This window comes from Anguilla anguilla, chromosome 15, assembly GCF_013347855.1.
Source record: "Anguilla anguilla isolate fAngAng1 chromosome 15, fAngAng1.pri, whole genome shotgun sequence".
Classification (NCBI taxonomy): Eukaryota; Metazoa; Chordata; class Actinopteri; order Anguilliformes; family Anguillidae; genus Anguilla; species Anguilla anguilla.
Genome location: NC_049215.1, coordinates 5,204,706 through 5,222,367, shown reverse-complemented (window position 1 = coordinate 5,222,367; position 17,662 = coordinate 5,204,706). Strand labels below are relative to the sequence as shown.

General features: G+C 45.9%; 1 protein-coding gene across 2 annotated transcripts; it reads left to right on the top strand.

Moving 5' to 3' along the window:
• The first annotated feature begins 3,902 nt into the window (after nt 1-3,902).
• On the top strand, nt 3,903-16,861 carry LOC118213728 (cytochrome P450 27C1). Of its 2 annotated transcripts, XR_004762501.1 has the most exons (10): nt 3,903-4,460; nt 7,533-7,723; nt 8,342-8,541; nt 9,407-9,616; nt 10,006-10,169; nt 12,501-12,667; nt 13,406-13,484; nt 14,233-14,436; nt 14,970-15,136; nt 15,361-16,861. XR_004762501.1 is itself a non-coding variant. In XM_035392798.1 (9 exons), the coding sequence occupies exons 1-9, from the start codon at nt 4,173-4,175 to the stop codon at nt 15,084-15,086; spliced, it is 1,620 nt and encodes a 539-aa protein (XP_035248689.1). In that variant the 5' UTR covers nt 3,904-4,172; the 3' UTR covers nt 15,087-16,861. The 2 variants fall into 2 exon arrangements, 1 of the variants encoding a protein (XP_035248689.1); XM_035392798.1 differs by having other exon boundaries at nt 3,904-4,460; nt 14,970-16,861.
• The last annotated feature ends 801 nt before the right edge of the window (nt 16,862-17,662 follow it).

Genomic DNA, 17,662 nt, shown 5'->3' with positions numbered 1-17,662 from the left:
ACGCTGCCACGGAGGCATACGCAAAACATAGCACAGGAGAGCTCCGACGCACATGGGCACGCAACAGCGCGGCTAGGCTCGCGCCGGCCCCCTCGGCCGTTAGTCCGACCGCGACCGAAACGCACCTAGCAGCGCTCCATCGGCGCCTAAACGGTCACCGCGACTGGGGAGGCGGGAGGTGAACGGGATTTCACCTTGGCAAGATTCTACACGCAGACCGCTCCGCTCAACAACAACAAAAACAATCTCCACAATGTTTCTCTTGAAGCGGGATGACAGGTTTTCACTGGACTGTCAAGTACATTTGCTATGGTGTCTTAACCAGGCCCCGCTCTTCTTTTTATATAAAAGTTAAGCTTATTTACTGAATTACTGATAAGTGAGGCCTGTCTAATTAATCTTTCTCAGAATAGAATACAACTTTATTGTCCAAACAGGGCTGGAAAATAGTCTTTGATCCGATCTCAAGACCATTAAAAACAGATTGACAGATTACAATAAAACCGAGAAATGCTGAGAAATATGGACTGAACACCGCTACCATACCGTCCCCGAATAATCATTGCGTCCTAGGTGTGAGCAGGTTAATTGCATTAGGGGCCTTAAATTACCTTCTGCACAGCCTACAATTGCCAATGCTGTTTTTAAAACCACATCCAGGAGGGAGAACCTCAGTGGTCAGAACGGAGAGGGTGGTCACGGTCATTTACTGCAGCCTGAGCTTTCCTGTGTCCGGCTGAGTCACGAAGGGCTTTAGCCGCGTTCTGCCGCCTGCCTACCAACTTACCAAACTGCCAACTCTGTTCAGCTTACTCTTTCAGTCAGTGCCAAGATCTCTAAACCATACAGTCACATTAAAAACAAGGATGTTTTCAACAAGGACAATGCAAATCTTCTCAAGAATACACTGACTGACTCCAAAACTCTTTACACTTTCTTTATCATAAACAACCTCTGTTTGCCTTTTTCAAGGCTACCCTGTCAGTGTTGTGTGCAAAGCTCGGCCTGTCATCTGTACAGCTCTGCCCCCAAATACTACAAACATTGTGCCGTTTCAACTGATTGATCACAGAAAATAAGTGATGGGGGTGGGGGTCACTGCTGTGAAGAATCAGTTCCTCAGTTTTGTCCACATTTGTCAACAAACAGCCGGACCGACACCATCCCTGAAGTCTGAAGACCCGCTCAAAGTATTTCCGTCCATCACAACCTCTGCTCTAAGCACATAAACCAACCAAAGCCATACTGACTGCATATTTCAATAACTACACACTGTTGTCCTGTAGCCTCATCTCATTGGTATAGCTTCTCCCTCCGACAGCTGCACCCCAAAGCAGACCTGGCAACGCTGTCACGGGAAGCTTCACGCTCCTTACGAATATCAATGGGGTCCTTCTGCAGCTCTGGATGAGACAGGGGAGGCCGAGCATGGGATCTGCCAACGGGACAGTGCCGGAGACGGGGCATGTGAGGTGAGAGCGGGAACCTGCCCAAGAATTCCAGTACCTAAAAAGCAGCACAAGAGTGCAGAGCGCGGGCCCCCCCCTGCTCCCGCCGGGGCCTGGCAGCGGCTTCTGAGCGCGCGGCACACAGCCGCCACAGGTCCTTTCATACGGCACAACAGAGCCCTTCGAGAGCCGACATCCTGCTCTCACAGAACTTACATAACGAGAGAGATGAATAGCCGGCTTTTCCCCAGCTGTGTGGTCTGTGGACTCCTCACGCACAGTGTAAAACTACCAGGTGGCATCGTGCTCTTATTAATACCCCCTGTTCTTCAACCAGCCATTAGATGGACCTCCACAACTTACACTACCGGGGGTGGTGCGGAATGTTTCCGCAACGTGCTCATGCAAACGATTGTTTGCCACCATTTTATGTGACTGCGTTTCATGATATCAATCTGCCAGTTTCCGCTAATTACCGCTAATTACGCTCCACAGAGCACCATGATAGACAACGTGCCGGATCCCTATGAATCAGTGTTTGATTGTCAAATTGGTAACCTTGTGGCGAATGAAATGTCTTTTGAGGACAGGGAGTATTGGGTAATATAAGCGTACCAGCAATCCAGTGTTAGTTTTTTGACAAGGGCCTTTCTGTCTGGTCCGTTCCAGACACACTCATTTTGGAGATTTCTGGTTGCATGGAACGTCCACATCCATTTTATTGAAGTTCATAAACAAATGGGGAAACATATTTTTACTTATATTAATTTACTTGTAAAAATTGGGAGACTTTAAAATAAAACCAGGAACAATAATAACACTTGGGATATTACATAACCAAGCAGCAATCTAAGGCCTGCTTGATTAACTTCTGGTTTCAAATAAATTTAGATTTTTACTGCAGTAGTGATGGAATTACAGCCAAATTAATGCAAATGCTTAAGAAAAAAAAATAATTGAGTCCAACAAATTTTTAACGTATAAAAATAAAACATATTATGTGAACCCTCTGGGTACTGGTGATGGTTTCTCTCAAGTTCCTGTTTCTTAAGAAGGAAGACATCACAAACTTCACTCTTTGGGTGGAGCTGATGACTCACTTTCTTAATTTGTGAAACCATAACTATAATAAGCATTCACTCTTATTACAGTACTGCTATGCTAAACTGATATTCGATTTCAACAATTTAATTACTCTGAACAAAAACTAAACATGAAATAAAACGGATTGAAACTCACATGCTACTAGCGTATTTTTGAATAAAGCTATTATTTAGTAGGCTACAGCGGATCATCTTTCGTGTGATATTGCAAATGTAACCTGTGTTTCCTGTTCTTTTCTAATTCGCTGCGCAGCCACAGAGAACATATTTTTTACAAAGTTGCTTTTAATATTTTAGCCTCTTAATACTTGTTCTACTCTTATTTATATATTTTTTTTAACATCCTGTTATTTACTATATTCTTTTAATCTTGTATCTGTATATGTTCCTCTGTTTGGCCCTCTTTCATGCTGCTCCTATCTTCATGTTAATTTATTCATATAATTTGTTTTAATGTGTCCCTTAAGCTGTCGTCTACATCTTGTATTATTTTATTTCTTTTTATGTGTGTAAAGCACTTTGTAACTTTGTTTCTGAAAAGTGCTATACAAATAAAGTTTATTATATTATTATTATTATTTTCTTTATTGCAGCAGGTCTATTATCAACGCGTAACTCACAAGCCTTTGGTTCATTTTCCTTGTTATAACCTCTGACCCGCAAAAAAACCATCGAGATAGGCTTGCATGCCTATGACTACCATAGTAACAGATTGCAGGTTATAACTACTTCATAATTTGTATCATTTTTGAAACCTACACTACACTTACAGTCATTGCCCAAATCAGAAATAATTAAATATCTGCGCTAACAGGCTAATCAAAACGCTCCTGAACAACACTGCCGCCAACTGGAATTATTCAATAAACCTTGCTTCCATAATATAGGCTATGTATGTACAGTAACTTGCCCATTAATTGAAATGCAGAAATCCAATAAAACCTCATTACGCAATACATATGAATATAAGAGGAATATAAGAGTTCGTTATAACAGACAATCATAAATGTCCATATTATTTCATTCTTATCCTGCTATCTACCCAACTGCCATTGTTTGTAATGCATGTGGAACATTGCAAATACGATTTTGTTTCAGTGTACTATGAATGGTATGAGGTCAGAAAATGAAAAATCTAGTATCAAGCTTTTCCTAAATCGTGCTATAAATTTCTTCCTTTTTTATTTTATTTATTTATTTATTACTTTTTTTGCGAATAGCTTGTGAAAGCGCGGGGGTTATCACTCTCATTTGATGCTTTAAGACATTAGTGCCCCCCTGAACACATCGCACTCTCACATTTCTCATTTGCTGTGTTGTGGTATAACTGCGAACTTGGCAGCGCTTTGATTCTACGTTATGAGACAGATTTGAAGTCTTTCCAAACCGCCAGACCATCCCACCTCTCTCCATTCCGTCACCTCCTGAAAAGTCTGGCTTTAAATGCATCGGAGGGAACGCAGCTCAGCCATCTCCAGCAATTGCTTCCAGGATGAGCAGATCGCGCGCAGACACTCGTGGGCAACTGTGAAGTAGTCGGAACCGATCGGGACAAACGAATTTTGGTTTTCGTAGAACATTCATCTACACTCTGTCATAGACAGCTGAGACAGGATATAGAATGGCACTTCTGAAGCAAATGCGGCATCTTTACCTCAGGAGACCCTCAGGCAAGGCGGAGAACAGACACTCTCTGCTCTGCGCTCTCGGTTTCCACAAACATTCTGCAAGCCAGTCTCCACCAACAGTTGAGGAAAATGTGCTGCCCGGAAACGGTATTCCTTCGGCAGCAGCAGTCGGACAAGACACTCCAGTAAAGACACTGAAAGATATGCCAGGACCAAGCACTGTCAGTAATATTATTGAGTTCTTTTATAGAGACGGTTTCAGTCGAATCCACGAAATACAGGTAGGTCTGGTTTACATTGTGGACAGCTAACATAGCAAAACTACACTAAAGAGTGCATTTAGGGACACATCCATACTACACACGTGCGCGCACTTTGTTGCCAACTTACATTTACAGAATTGTTTAATTGATGGAGAATTGTTCACAGCGATTTCTGCTACGTTAATCCTGACAAACAGACCACATTCGTAATTTACAGTTTTTTTGGGAGATTACCTATTTCGAATGAGCAAAGGTTTTACACGACAATCTAAATATTGTTGCACTTTCTTTTTCTTCCATTGGCAACCCCCTGCAAAGTACTCAAATTTCTCTTGTGGGGTAGGGGTAGAGGTCAATTATGCAACTCAAACTTGAGCACGCGCCTTTTTCAAAGACCTAAGCGCACAGGGCTCGGGCTCAATACACGTCGCCACCTCCGTCTGTACGATACATTCTGTTCAGTGACATTATGCTAGAAGGAAGTACGAGGAATAAAATATTTCATTGACGTCTTTAGGCACGCGCAAGCCCGTGTCTCATGTACGGATGTCATGTACCTCTATTTGCAATTAGAATCGCGCACGGAAAAAGGCGCGTGCTCAAGTTTGAGTTGCATAATTGACCTCTACCCCTACCCCACAAGAGAAATTTGAGTACTTTGCAGGGGGTTGCCAATGGAAGAAAAAGAAAGTGCAACAATATTTAGATTGTCGTGTAAAACCTTTGCTCATTCGAAATAGGTCATCTCCCAAGAAAACTGTAAATTACGAATGTGGTCTGTTTGTCAGGATTAACGTAGCAGAAATCGCTGTGAACAATTCTCCATCAATTCAAATGTAAGAACATAATGTTATAAAGCAAACTAGGGGAAAAGGCAAACGAGGTGAAACTCCCTAAATTAACTTCTTTATACGTGTAGGCTACTAAATTAGAAACGAATTCAATTGAAACGAACTCTGACCATATAGTAATTTAAATCCACGCTTTCGTGTCTATACAAACATCAAATACCTTCAGATTTCCGCCCCGAAAAAAAACATACGTAGTACATGTCTATTATTATTATTATTATTATTGTTATTATTATGAATAATGTTTAGCTCATGTAGGCTATTGTTCGTCGGCTAGGCTACACAAGATTATTCCAGAGAAAAATAGAAAATCGCGCCTTTAAACCTCTAGTGTAACAGCTAATATATGGAATTTATGGATTTTTAACTTTCTCTTGTTAGCTTTGGTCTATACTTTATACACCGCAGTAGGGGGAATAGCAGTGACACAATATCTATAAAACCGTAAGCATACATTTCAGAAGGCGGCCCAACTGTTTCAATTCAAAAAGATATATATAATAAATGTATTTTTGGGTTACAAACAATCATAAGGTAGGTTCACATATGTGAAAATCGAAGAGATGCCAGCACATTTTGTAAAATGTATTCTGGGTGGTGTTCCTAAATTTTGTACACAGTCTTTCTGATTGACCACTGGTGTGCCAACATCACTTTCGGCACATTCAAACATCGCAAACATGCTAGCCATTGAAAGGAGATGCTTCTGGGCCGCTGTTTGAACTGCTTAAGGTATGTTTTCGCTCTTCAGTCACGTTTTTGGCCCCTTGCGGCATATCAGCGAAATAATATGCTTACTCTTGGTTGTTAGGAGGACCTCACAAGCGAACATCCTCGTGAGCTCGAGGAAATGCACCAATGGAATGCGCTTCTGTCGTTTTTCCCTGGCATATAACAAATTCTATAAATTGTGCTTCAGGACTACTGCTTTAAATTGGTTTGAGATTCCTAGAAAATGTTGCCACAAACCTGGAAGCTCTTGGCGTCCATGGTTTTATTGTGAAGCTAAACTACAAAAAACACAAACGCATTTTGCATCTCAAAGAAACTGAGGTTTGGCATCAGTTGAATTTACTTGCCACGCTGAGAGAGATCAAATTGCACAGTGTTTATTCACATGCAGACACATTGTCCCCACTGCACAGTGCCTGCTTGTCTCTCTCTTTCTTTCTCTCTCTGTGATGGCTCCTGCCAGTGCTCTTTGCAAGAAGGTACGGTTTCAAAGCAGTCCGTCCATGTCACATGGGGACGGGGGATTGATGGGTGTGGCCGTTTATGAGTGCCAAGAGGAAATATGGGTACACAGAGCGTCCTTTGTGTGCATCTTGAGCCACCCAGTTGACAAGAGGCTTGAATGCAGACCCCTAAATACTGCAGATCAAATCACTCGCAGCTGTGACAGCATTGTTCAAATATGGGCGGCTGCATTCAGTCTAAATGAATTGCCGTGTTTTTTATCTTCCATTAAAATATTATTATTATTAGTAGTAGTAGTAGTAGTATTAGTATTAGGATTAGTATTAGTAGTAGTGGTAGTAGTATTAGTAGTAGTATATTCTGCTTCCTGCACAGTATCACAAGTTCAGCGGTTACTGAATCCACCAACAGCACTGCAACAAGAAATGAAATTGCAAAAAAAACTTTCTTGTGTTCCAGCCAGAATACCATAACCATAACCATAACACTCTTTACATGCAATTAGGGGAGAGGCATATTTCTCAGTAGTGACAGCTGGTAGCCTGCAGCTCTCCCTGAAAAAAAGGCTTCTTTGGCTTGTCTCCATAGTGGAACCCTCTATGGTAGGTGTGAAAAGTGTGAAAGCTCCCCAGATCAAATCATTTTGCCCACCAGAGAACCCCAGCACCAGAAAGGGCTTCTCTATGGAGACACAGAAGAACCTCTGAAACCCTTTCTTTGGAGAGTGCGGACGCTGGAGGGTGTTGTTGGGACGCACAAATGCAGTAACCCACACCTCAGGGGAGCCTCGTTGACGTATTAACCCACAATAGCCCTGGGTTCAGCCCAGTAGTGTTCCACCACTGCAGACTCCTTAGTCAGCTAAGGACAAACCCCAGCCATGACTCGCACCCATGACTATGACACCATCTACGAGGGTTCACCTTCTGTGTCAGTGGACACACTGTATTCAGCATCGGTGTTAACGGTCACATCGTTGAGCCTTTTTGCGTTAACAAAATGTTGTGCCCCCAGTATTAATCTCAGTGCCTCCTCTTTGCAGCTACAGCACAGTCAGAAGTACGGAAGAATCTTCAAGTCGCGGTTCGGTCCGCAGCTGGTCGTGTCCATCGCCGACAGGGATATGATAGCCGAGGTTCTAAGGGCGGAGGGCGTGGCCCCTCAGCGTGCCAACATGGAGTCATGGCAGGAGTACCGTGACAAAAGGGGACGTGCCACGGGCCTCATCTCCGCGTGAGTGTGTTTCACCTTTGACCCCCATCTGCTTCTGTTCACCTGAACATCTCAGGGCTCGATTGGTGGCTTCTGAGAACCGTCTGTACAAACAAACAAAGACTTGCATTTCATTTTATTCCACTTGCATTGTTACTGAACAAAAAAAAAAAAAGGTTTTCCAGATGGAATCTATTAAGCGCAAAAACCCCAAAAGTTTTCAGGAAAAGCTTTCCCCTGTCCCCAGAACGCAGATGGAGAGAAACATATCGCAAAATAGCGATATTATTCTCGGGGTAAATTCAAAGGCTCTCTGGCGGTTTGAGGGATGGACTTTGCCAGGGACTACAGGCTTGGGGGTATGGGGGTCTGAGTTTGACTGTAGCGATGTAGGGTAGGGGTGCATGCTTTCTGAAGGCACTGTTGGTGGCATGGGTGGTTAAAGGTGTCTGTGTGATTCTTGTACCCGACCAAAACCAGCAAAAAAAACGTTTTGAAATTTCAGGAAATAAATTAAGCGGTAGATCAAAATAGAAAAATGACACTTAAGGTAGGTTTGGCAGTGTCGTCCCTGGGAGTCGGCTGAAAGTCGTTTCATTGGCGGGTGCCTGACGGGCGTTGCTTTTTCCCGCGCCGAAGGGAAGGCGAGGATTGGCTGAAGATGCGGAGCGTGCTGAGGCAGCTGATCATGCGGCCGCGCGACGTCGCCGTCTTCTCCGACGACATCAACGGCGTGGTGGCGGACCTGGTGGCCCGGGTCCGAGCGCTGCGCGGCCAGCAGCCCGACGGCCTCACCGTGCTCAACGTCAACGACCTCTTCTTCAACTACGCCATGGAGGGTGAGGGACGCACGGGCGGGGAGAGAGGGAGCCGCCGCTGGCCTGCGTTTGGGACGCACGGCTATCATAACACGTGTGTTCCACCAGTGTGAGGCTAGGCTACACACCCCAGCTAGCTAGCACAAGGTGGGCTTGGTTTTAGACAGATTGTACGTAAGGAATGTCAGCCGTGTAAGTTAACAGCACTTCTATGCTGCAGGTGTTATAGGGAGAGTTTCGATTCGGAATTAGTCTCATAAATTACCAACAAAAAATTAGGGATACCAATAAAGGGGTACAATTATGAACTTTGATCATAAATAACAGGAGGAATTTAGAGACCTGATTGAAGTCATACAACCTTATGCAAAATAAAAGTTATTCAAAAAGGAATCACAAAAAGGCTTAACATTTATAAAGAGAATGCTAGTAAAAAATGAAATGAAAAGACAATCATCAGAAGATGAGGAGGAGTTCATAGTTTCTTCAAAGTGATGAAAGTAGGCAACCGTTAGGGTCGGCAGAACTGCAACCATTGCATCCTGTCAGGTTAGCTTGGTACCTAGAGTCCAGAGCAGTGACTGAACTGAAGTCCGCGATGTCGGCGATGGGAATTACATTACATTACATTACAGGCATTTAGCAGACGCTCTTATCCAGAGCGACTTACACAACTTTTTACATAGCACTTTACATTGTATCCATTTATACAGCTGGATATATACTGAAGCAATGCAGGTTAAGTACCTTGCTCAAGGGTACAACGGCAGTGTCCTTACCCGGGAATCGAACCTGCGACCTTTCGGTTACAAGCGCAGTTCCTTACCCACTGTGCCACACTCCGTCCGTCCGGGAATGCTAACAGACGTTGGTTTTGGGGCTGCAGGCATATCCGCGATCCTGTACGAGCGGCGGCTGGGCTGCCTGGAGGAGCAGATCCCCCGGCTCAGTCAGGAGTACATCGCCGCCGTGCACCTCATGTTCAGCTCCTTCAAGACCTCCATGTACGCCGGGGCCATTCCCAAATGGCTGCGCCCGCTCATCCCCAAACCCTGGAGAGATTTCTGCCACTCCTGGGACGGCCTCTTCAAATTCAGTGAGCAGTATTATGGGCTGGGTGGAACCTTTTGTTTGTTTTAGGGGGTGGGTACCCATAGAAGGGTGGGGGAAGGGGGAAGAGGGGGGGGGGGGGGGCTTGTGTGTAGTTTGGTGGTTGGGACTCAAAGAGGGGAGGTGGGTACCCACAAAGTGGAGGAGGGCTTGTGTCAAACCGACCCCTGAAATCTAGACCGATTAAAATTAACTCATGTCATCAACAAAAGCCCAATTAATTTCTCCATATACATAGAATGTAGAATCAGTGTAACCATCATGCATCTGTGTGAGTCTCCAGCATCAGGGTAGGCAGGAGCACCTTGACACACCTGTGTTTAGGAGTATTTGGCATAACGGTAAGAGTGGGGCCTCCGTTCTGTCTGTCCACAGGTCAGGTCCATGTGGACAGGAAGTTGTCAGAGATTCAGGCTCAGCTGGCTGCTGGGCAGGAAGTGAAGGGTGGGCTGCTGACCTACCTTTTGGCAACCAAGGATTTGACTTTGGAGGAGATCTATGCCAACATGACAGAGATGCTACTTGCTGGAGTGGATACGGTGAGGACGGGGGACGGGTTGGGGGGGGGGGGGGGTTGATGAGAGGGTGAGGGACTTCTTCCTCATCTACAGGGGTTTAAACAAAAACAAAAAGACATAAATGCATTGGAACAAATATTATTAAGTAGTGCACTGAGGGAAACAGAGAGAAACCATGCATCAGTATTGTGTTATAACACACCGTTCTATTACACAGAATTAACTTAAAGTTAATCATTTGCCCACTTAATAAGCTCAAAACAAAAATCATCATCAATTACATTTTTGTTTAATGAAACATCTCAAATGACCATGTTAATAGTCTCCTTTTTATGTAACTGGTGCTCTAGGTCTACCAAAGAACCGTAAAATTCCTACATTTCTCTACACACAGAAAAGGCTGGGGCACAGGCTGGGATACACACCGATCCGAATGTGTTCCCTGTTTGTGTCTTATGCACGTCAGTGGAATGAAACCTTTTGTGCGCTTTAATGTATGTATTGCACAATTTTATTACTGATACTGATGCCATAACCGAAGTCCCTTCGGGAAAAATGGCATTTTTCTCTTCCATTCAACCTGCGAACAAGAGACAGCAAGGAAGTAACCAACGCCCAAACGAAAAGAAGAAAAAGATCAAGTGGAACGTGAGACATGAGCTAACACTGAGAGAACACAAACGCCTTCAGCACACTTCCAGTCAGAGCTGAAAACGCAAAGAGTACATGAAGATTTCTTGGAAGGCTCAGCAGTGAATTCACTCTTTGAACTCAGATTATACACTTTGTTTATTCAACTTTTTCCAGCCAGTTGGGCATGGACGAGAGGGGGAGATGGATGAGGTGCCTGCTGTTAGAAATAGCGTTGGAGTGGAAGTGTGTGGTGGCTGGGGGTGGGGGGGTGGGGGGGTGGGGCGGGGGCTATATCAACAGAGCAGTTTAAACTGTAGAATGGCCAAGGCTGTCTTGCTTTACCTCATTCTGTGATGTAAGACACAATTGATCATCACAGCTATCGTGACTAGGGCCTCTCCGGTCTGATCTGCGTCGGGTTAGTTTCCCAGGCGAGGATGGCTGGTGGCTCTCGTGCGCGAGGCTTAGTACTGCTCTAGAAGACTTGTACATATACAGTCATTGTTGGTAGCCCGTTGTATATAAGTGGAATAAACCCCTCCGGGCTGTCCCGGTTATTAGAAAATAATGTAGGCTACTTCGGTGGTAGTATGGGGTTACAGAAGAAATCATAGGGCAGATGGACGGACGGACGACAACGTCGCTTTTTCATACGTCAGTGGGCTAATTTGCCTAATCTTCGCGGGACTTTAGACCGCGGTGGAAACGCAGACAACCATGGGCTGAAGGAACCTTTTAGTTCCTTGAAAAGTAGTTCCTGGGACTAAAAGTTCCGGGGTAATTTTGGTGGAAACGCGGCTTTGGTTTTGGTTTGTGGTTTGTTTCTGTTCTTAGTTCTGAGGTTTTATACTGGAGTTGGGAGCTCCTGGTCCTGTTGCAGGGGGCATGAAGTAGAAGCTTGGTTCTTTGATGTGAGGCTTGGTTCTGATACGGGGGCCTTGGATATGGTTCTGGTGTAGGGGGAGGGGGGGTACTTGGGTTTCAGCTCGACGTGGCTGCGAGCACAGCTGGCCGAGCACCAGGGTCAGGCCAAGGAAAGCGAAGCCGGGATCGTTCTCAGGGCTTTCCTTTCATTAAACTGATCAGTCTGGCAGTCCTGCACAGGGGGGGCCTTTGTTTGCGCCGACTTCAAGAGCTGTCTGACACCTCTTAGCGTCTCCCTTTACCCACAAGCCCCCGGGGCTGTCAGGGGGTGTTATGTGCCGTCAGATTTATGGGAGTCCGCGGCGACGCTTTCTCTTTTGTGCGCTTGGTCAAAAGGGCATGGCAGATCGGGCCGAGCCGGGCGATGCCCCACTGCGTCGCTCACCTCTCTGTTCTGTTTGACGTGTCGCCAGATGAGGTGTTATTGAGGTTATTATTGAAATGTTGGATGAGTTTTTCTCAGTGTGTGAAACTCCAGGGCTGGCTTTCTTCTGATCTTTTTGTTTGTGGGGACCATTATGGGCAGTTTCCATGGGGAGTTTCTGACCCAAGCCAAAGCTAATGCGTCTCACGTTAGGGTAAATACGTCAAACAGGCTTGAGTTCAACTTAGACTTAAAGCACAGGAGGGGCCTAGCTTCCTGCCAGTTTTGTCCTGCACGACATACAACGCAGTGCGTTATCATGTTGGATTCACAGCTAAGCGCCTTGTTTCGCATCTGACGCATTCAGTGTGAAACGAGGCGGCCATTACGTTTCCTCTCAGAGCCTGACGGTTTCTTGTCTCCTCCCTCAGACTTCATTCACTTTGGCCTGGAGCACCTACCTGCTGGCCCTCCACCCGCAGGTGCAGCAGCAGATCTACGAGGAGGTGGTGCGCACGCTGGGGCCCGACAAAGTCCCCGTCTCCGAGGACATCCCCAGCCTGCCCCTCATCCGAGGCCTGGTGAAGGAGACGCTCAGGTGCTCCCTGTCGAACAGGCACACGTGCAGGCATGGATGCAAGCAGGCGTGCATGCACACGTGCAGGCATGGATGCAAGCAGACGTGCATGCACACGTGCAGGCATGGATGCAAGCAGGCGTGCATGCACACGTGCAGGCATGGATGCAAGCAGGCGTGCATGAACACGTGCAGGCATGGATGCAAGCAGGCGTGCATGCACACATGCAGGCATGGATGCAAGCAGACGTGCATGCACACATGCAGGCATGGATGCAAGCAGACGTGCATGCACACATGCAGGCATGGATGCAAGCAGACGTGCATGCACACATGCAGGCATGGATGCAAGCAGGCATGCATGCACACATGCAGGCATGGATGCAAGCAGGCGTGCATGCACACATGCAGGCAGACGTACAAGCGTATACAAGCAGATGTGCATGCGCACATGCAGACAGGCCGGCATCCATGCACACATGCAGGCACACACACACATTTGTTTAACCAGGACAGATGTATTGTGGGTGTGCCTCCTGAATGTAATTTGACTGAAATTAGCTCTCTCCCTGCGTGATTCCTCATTATTATCCAAGACAAACCCCCAAATTCCAGGAAGCGGATGGGGGTTGAGAGGCCTGTGGGAAAGTTATGTGACTCACAGGTTCTTTGTTCTCTTCTCCTCTGCAACTCTGCTCTCCTCTTTCATCCGTCGTCTTACCTCTCCTGTGATCCCCGTCCATCTGCCGGCTCTCTCAGGCTGTTCCCGGTGCTGCCGGGAAACGGCCGCATCACGCAGACGGACCTCGTGGTCGGGGGCTACCTCATCCCTGCAGGGGTAAGAGCCGGTACACGGTGAATAAGAGCAGAGAGCCCGGCCTCAGACCGTTAGGAGTGTGATGCCTCAGAGCCTCAGAGACAGAGTATAATGTTTGGCCTCAGATCCAGTGTACAGAGTGTTGGCCTCAGAGCCAGCTTACCGAGTGTTAGCCTCAGAGCCTCTGAGCCAGCATACAGAGTGTTGGCCTCAGAGCCAGATACACAGTGTTGGCCTCAGGGCCAACATACAGAGTGTTGGCCTCAGAGCCAGATACACAGTGTTGGCCTCAGAGCCAGTGTACAGAGTGTTGGCCTCAGAGCCAGTGTACAGAGTGTTGGCCTCAGAGCCAACTTACAGAGTGTTGGCCTCAGAGCCAGCTTACAGAGTGTTGGCCTCAGGGCCAGTATACAGAGTGTTGGCCTCAGGGCCAGTGTACAGAGCGCTGCTGTGGGGATCATGTTGCCTCATTACTGTGAGATGTTGGACCTTCATTCTCAAGGGTTTGTTTTGCTGGTTCTGACTAAACAAGAGTAAACACATTGTGCAACACACACAAGCCAAAGCTTCAAGTTACACAATTGTCCTGTAAGTGAATAAATGTGAAAACTTTGAGGGCTAGGAAAATATTACTCATGCAGCCCAAGCATAAAAGCTTCAAAGGGTTTTGCTTCTCAGTGGTTGGTGCCACGGTACGTAAGGGTCCTGCTTAAAAGGCGCGTGATGCATTGTGGGTCCACTCAGCCGGTCTCCCTGCCTCCACCCGCAGACTCAGCTGGCTCTGTGCCACTACAGCACGTCCCTGGACGAGGACACCTTTCCCGGCGCCACGCAGTTCCAGCCGCAGCGCTGGGTCAGGAGGGACCCCACCGACCACGTGGACAACTTCGGCTCCATCCCCTTCGGCTACGGCATCCGCAGCTGCATCGGCCGGCGGGTCGCCGAGCTGGAGATGCACCTGGCCCTCACGCAGGTACGCCTGCGATCCTTTCACTCCGTGACTCTCGCAGGTACGCCTGTGATCCATTCACTCCGTGACTCTCGCAGGTACGCCTGTGATCCTTTCCCTCCGTGACTCTCACAGGCACACCTGTGATCATTTCCCTCTGTGACTCTCACTCACGCAGGTACGCCTGCAGCTTCTCTCCTTTCAGATACATCCTTTTCTGTGTTTTACTGTTATATTCTGACATTCACAAACTGTGTCCAGTTTTGTAAAGTCATGCATGTGCTTAACGCGTGCTTTTTTCTAAATCCTTAAGCTGGGGTGACTGCTTACATGAGGAGTAGTGTCACAAACGGTTTGATGGTGGAATTTCTGTTAAAAAATAGCACTTGAGGAAAGTGTAGCAGACATGAATCCATTGCTGTAAAACACGGAACGCCTTGAGCTCCTGTTCAGCAGTATGCCGGTGCCTTGCCCAGCCGTGGTTGAGCTAAAGGAAAGACAAAGCGGTGCTCTGGTTTTGTGATGCTGTAATGATGGGCTGGTATGGTTTGTTGCAGCTGATCCAGAAGTTCCGTATCCAGGTGTCACCGCTGACCCAAGAGGTCCACGCCAAAACCCACGGGCTGCTCACCCCCGGCGGCCCCATCAACGTCCAGTTTGTGGACCGGCAGTAGGGCCTGCCCTGCTCAACCGCCTCGTAAAGCGCTAGGCCATCTACCCCTGATACCCCGCACTGTGGGACAGGGGCATCACTTTTACCCCTCACTTCAGGACAGGGGCAACAGTTTTACCCCTAAATGTGGGACAGGGGCATCACTTTTACCCCTCACTGTGGGACAGAGGTATCAGTTTTACCCCTCACTGTGGGACAGGGGCAACAGTTTTACCCCTAAATGTGGGACAGGGGCATCAGTTTTACCCCTAAATGTGGGACAGGGGCATCAGTTTTACCCCTCGCTGTGGGACAGGGGCATCAGTTTTACCCCTCACTGTGGGACAGAGGTATCACTTTTACCCCTCACTGTGGGACAGGGGCAACAGTTTTACCCCTAAATGTGGGACAGGGGCATCAGTTCTACCCCTAAATGTGGGACAGGGGCATCAGTTTTACCCCTCACTGTGGGACAGAGGTATCACTTTTACCCCTCACTTCAGGACAGGGGCAACAGTCTTACCCCTAAATGTGGGACAGGGGCATCAGTTTTACCCCTCACTGTGGGACAGAGGTATCACTTTTACCCCTCACTGTGGGACAGGGGCAACAGTTTTACCCCTAAATGTGGGACAGGAGTATCGGGGTTAGCTATGTAGGCTGCACTGCATTGTCCTCCTCAGCCAATCTCACCCACAGACTGCCTAGCCCCAAATGAGTGTGCCGATGACGATGATGACGATGATGACCCTGAACCAATCCCAGTGAGGGTCACACTTCAGCCTCCTCGTTCTTCCTTCTCTTCCTTTCGTCTTCACAAAATAATCTTAGTTAGAACAAGAGAAACTCTTAGACGTTGTAAAGTGAAGGTGCTCAGGCGCTGATTGGCATTGTAGTTGATGACGAAAGACAAGTCAGAGGATGTCTGTCAGTTTAACGGGAAAAAGATCTCCCTCCTCTGACACCGTCCCACAAAGAGGAGCTTTTGGTTCGGTCAAGATGACATTCTGTCTGATAAATTTAACAGTAAATGAGTTTTGTAGACACTGTATGCTTATAACAATGACATTTTGATATGTTAATTATTAGGATCACTACGACATGTCCTTAAGAGGATGTACTTAATGAGTAATCGACTACACCATCAATTCCAAAGATATTAGGATATGTAGTCTCCCATATTATTTTTACAAGATTTAAATATAGACATATGTATTCAGTTTGTGTTTCCTAAATTTCATATTAGATTTTATGCATTGATCTTCAGAGTACCAAATAAATCAAGCTCTTATTAGTTCATGTAGTCTTTACAAACACATAGACACACAAAGAACTCACAGATAAACGTGTTTTGTTTCATTTAGTTAAATTTCTAATGTAATAATTTCTGTTTTGATCTTTGGTAGATGTAGATCCATTATAATTGGCATGTTAGACACTGGATTTATTTAACAAGTCATTACAGCTGCTCGAATGTGGGATAGACCAACTAATGAAAGACATTTGGAAAAATGAACCTGTTAAAGCTCTTAAGAATAGAACTATTTAATGGTGGAGAGTAGGCCTATGTCTAAAAGTGTGTGCATGTAATTAGGAAGGAAATGCAAACAAATGTGGCAAAAGCTTTAGCATGTTGGCTGAAGGAAACTGTTACTCTAATTTAATTCACTGTGTCTAATTTAATCCATGTCATTAAAAATGATGACCCCCAGGACTAACCATGTATGTTTCACTGAACAGAAGAGTCTGAATGTTCACATGTTTATTTGAAATTAAAGTGCTTTGTAGGAACTGTGAGATGGCTTTGTTACTTCTGTAAGTTGGACTGTGCTACCTACAATTGAGGTTTTCGAAATGAGAGACCAGTGCTTCAAACTGCTCACTGAATTCACTTAAAATGTATGCAGTTTGAAGACATGACTTCTGGTACAATGATCAAGCCCTCAGGTAAACGCAAAACTTGCACAAGTCGCTGTAGACCCTTTAATGTAATCCTGCCGTCTGGTGGTTTGGCTAAATTACTGCATCACATTGGTTCAGAGGGACCAGCAGACGTATCAATACTTTAAAATCCCAGTGTCTCCTACTTTATAAATTGGCACTGCAGCAAATTACCAAACGACTAATCGATTTTTTTTTTTAAAGAATATATTATGTATCTTCCTAATATGTATCGCGCGCATTTTCCTCAGTGCCATGCTATCTATCTGAAACCATTCACCTCAATTCAGGGTCATCAAAAATAATTAATACAGCGTCACAACGTAAGGGCATGCGTGAACGATTAAGAACAATAAACATTTTATTTATATAAATGAGCTGACCTTCAGTCCCGTACCTTGGTGATATTTGATGCAAACGTCGGAGCTGAAATATCACTCAACTAATTCACATCCATAAACTACATGGGTGTGTCTGTGTTGAGGATCGCACTCACATACACAAGCACTGTATATTGCATGCCTGACTTTTCAAAGCAAGCAAAATTAATAAATTACCTACAGCCTATTTGCAACGTATTTTGTTTATAATATGTAGCCGGGTACGTGCACGTTATTTTTTGTGGGATGAATTTGGTAGTGAGCATGCAGCCAGAAT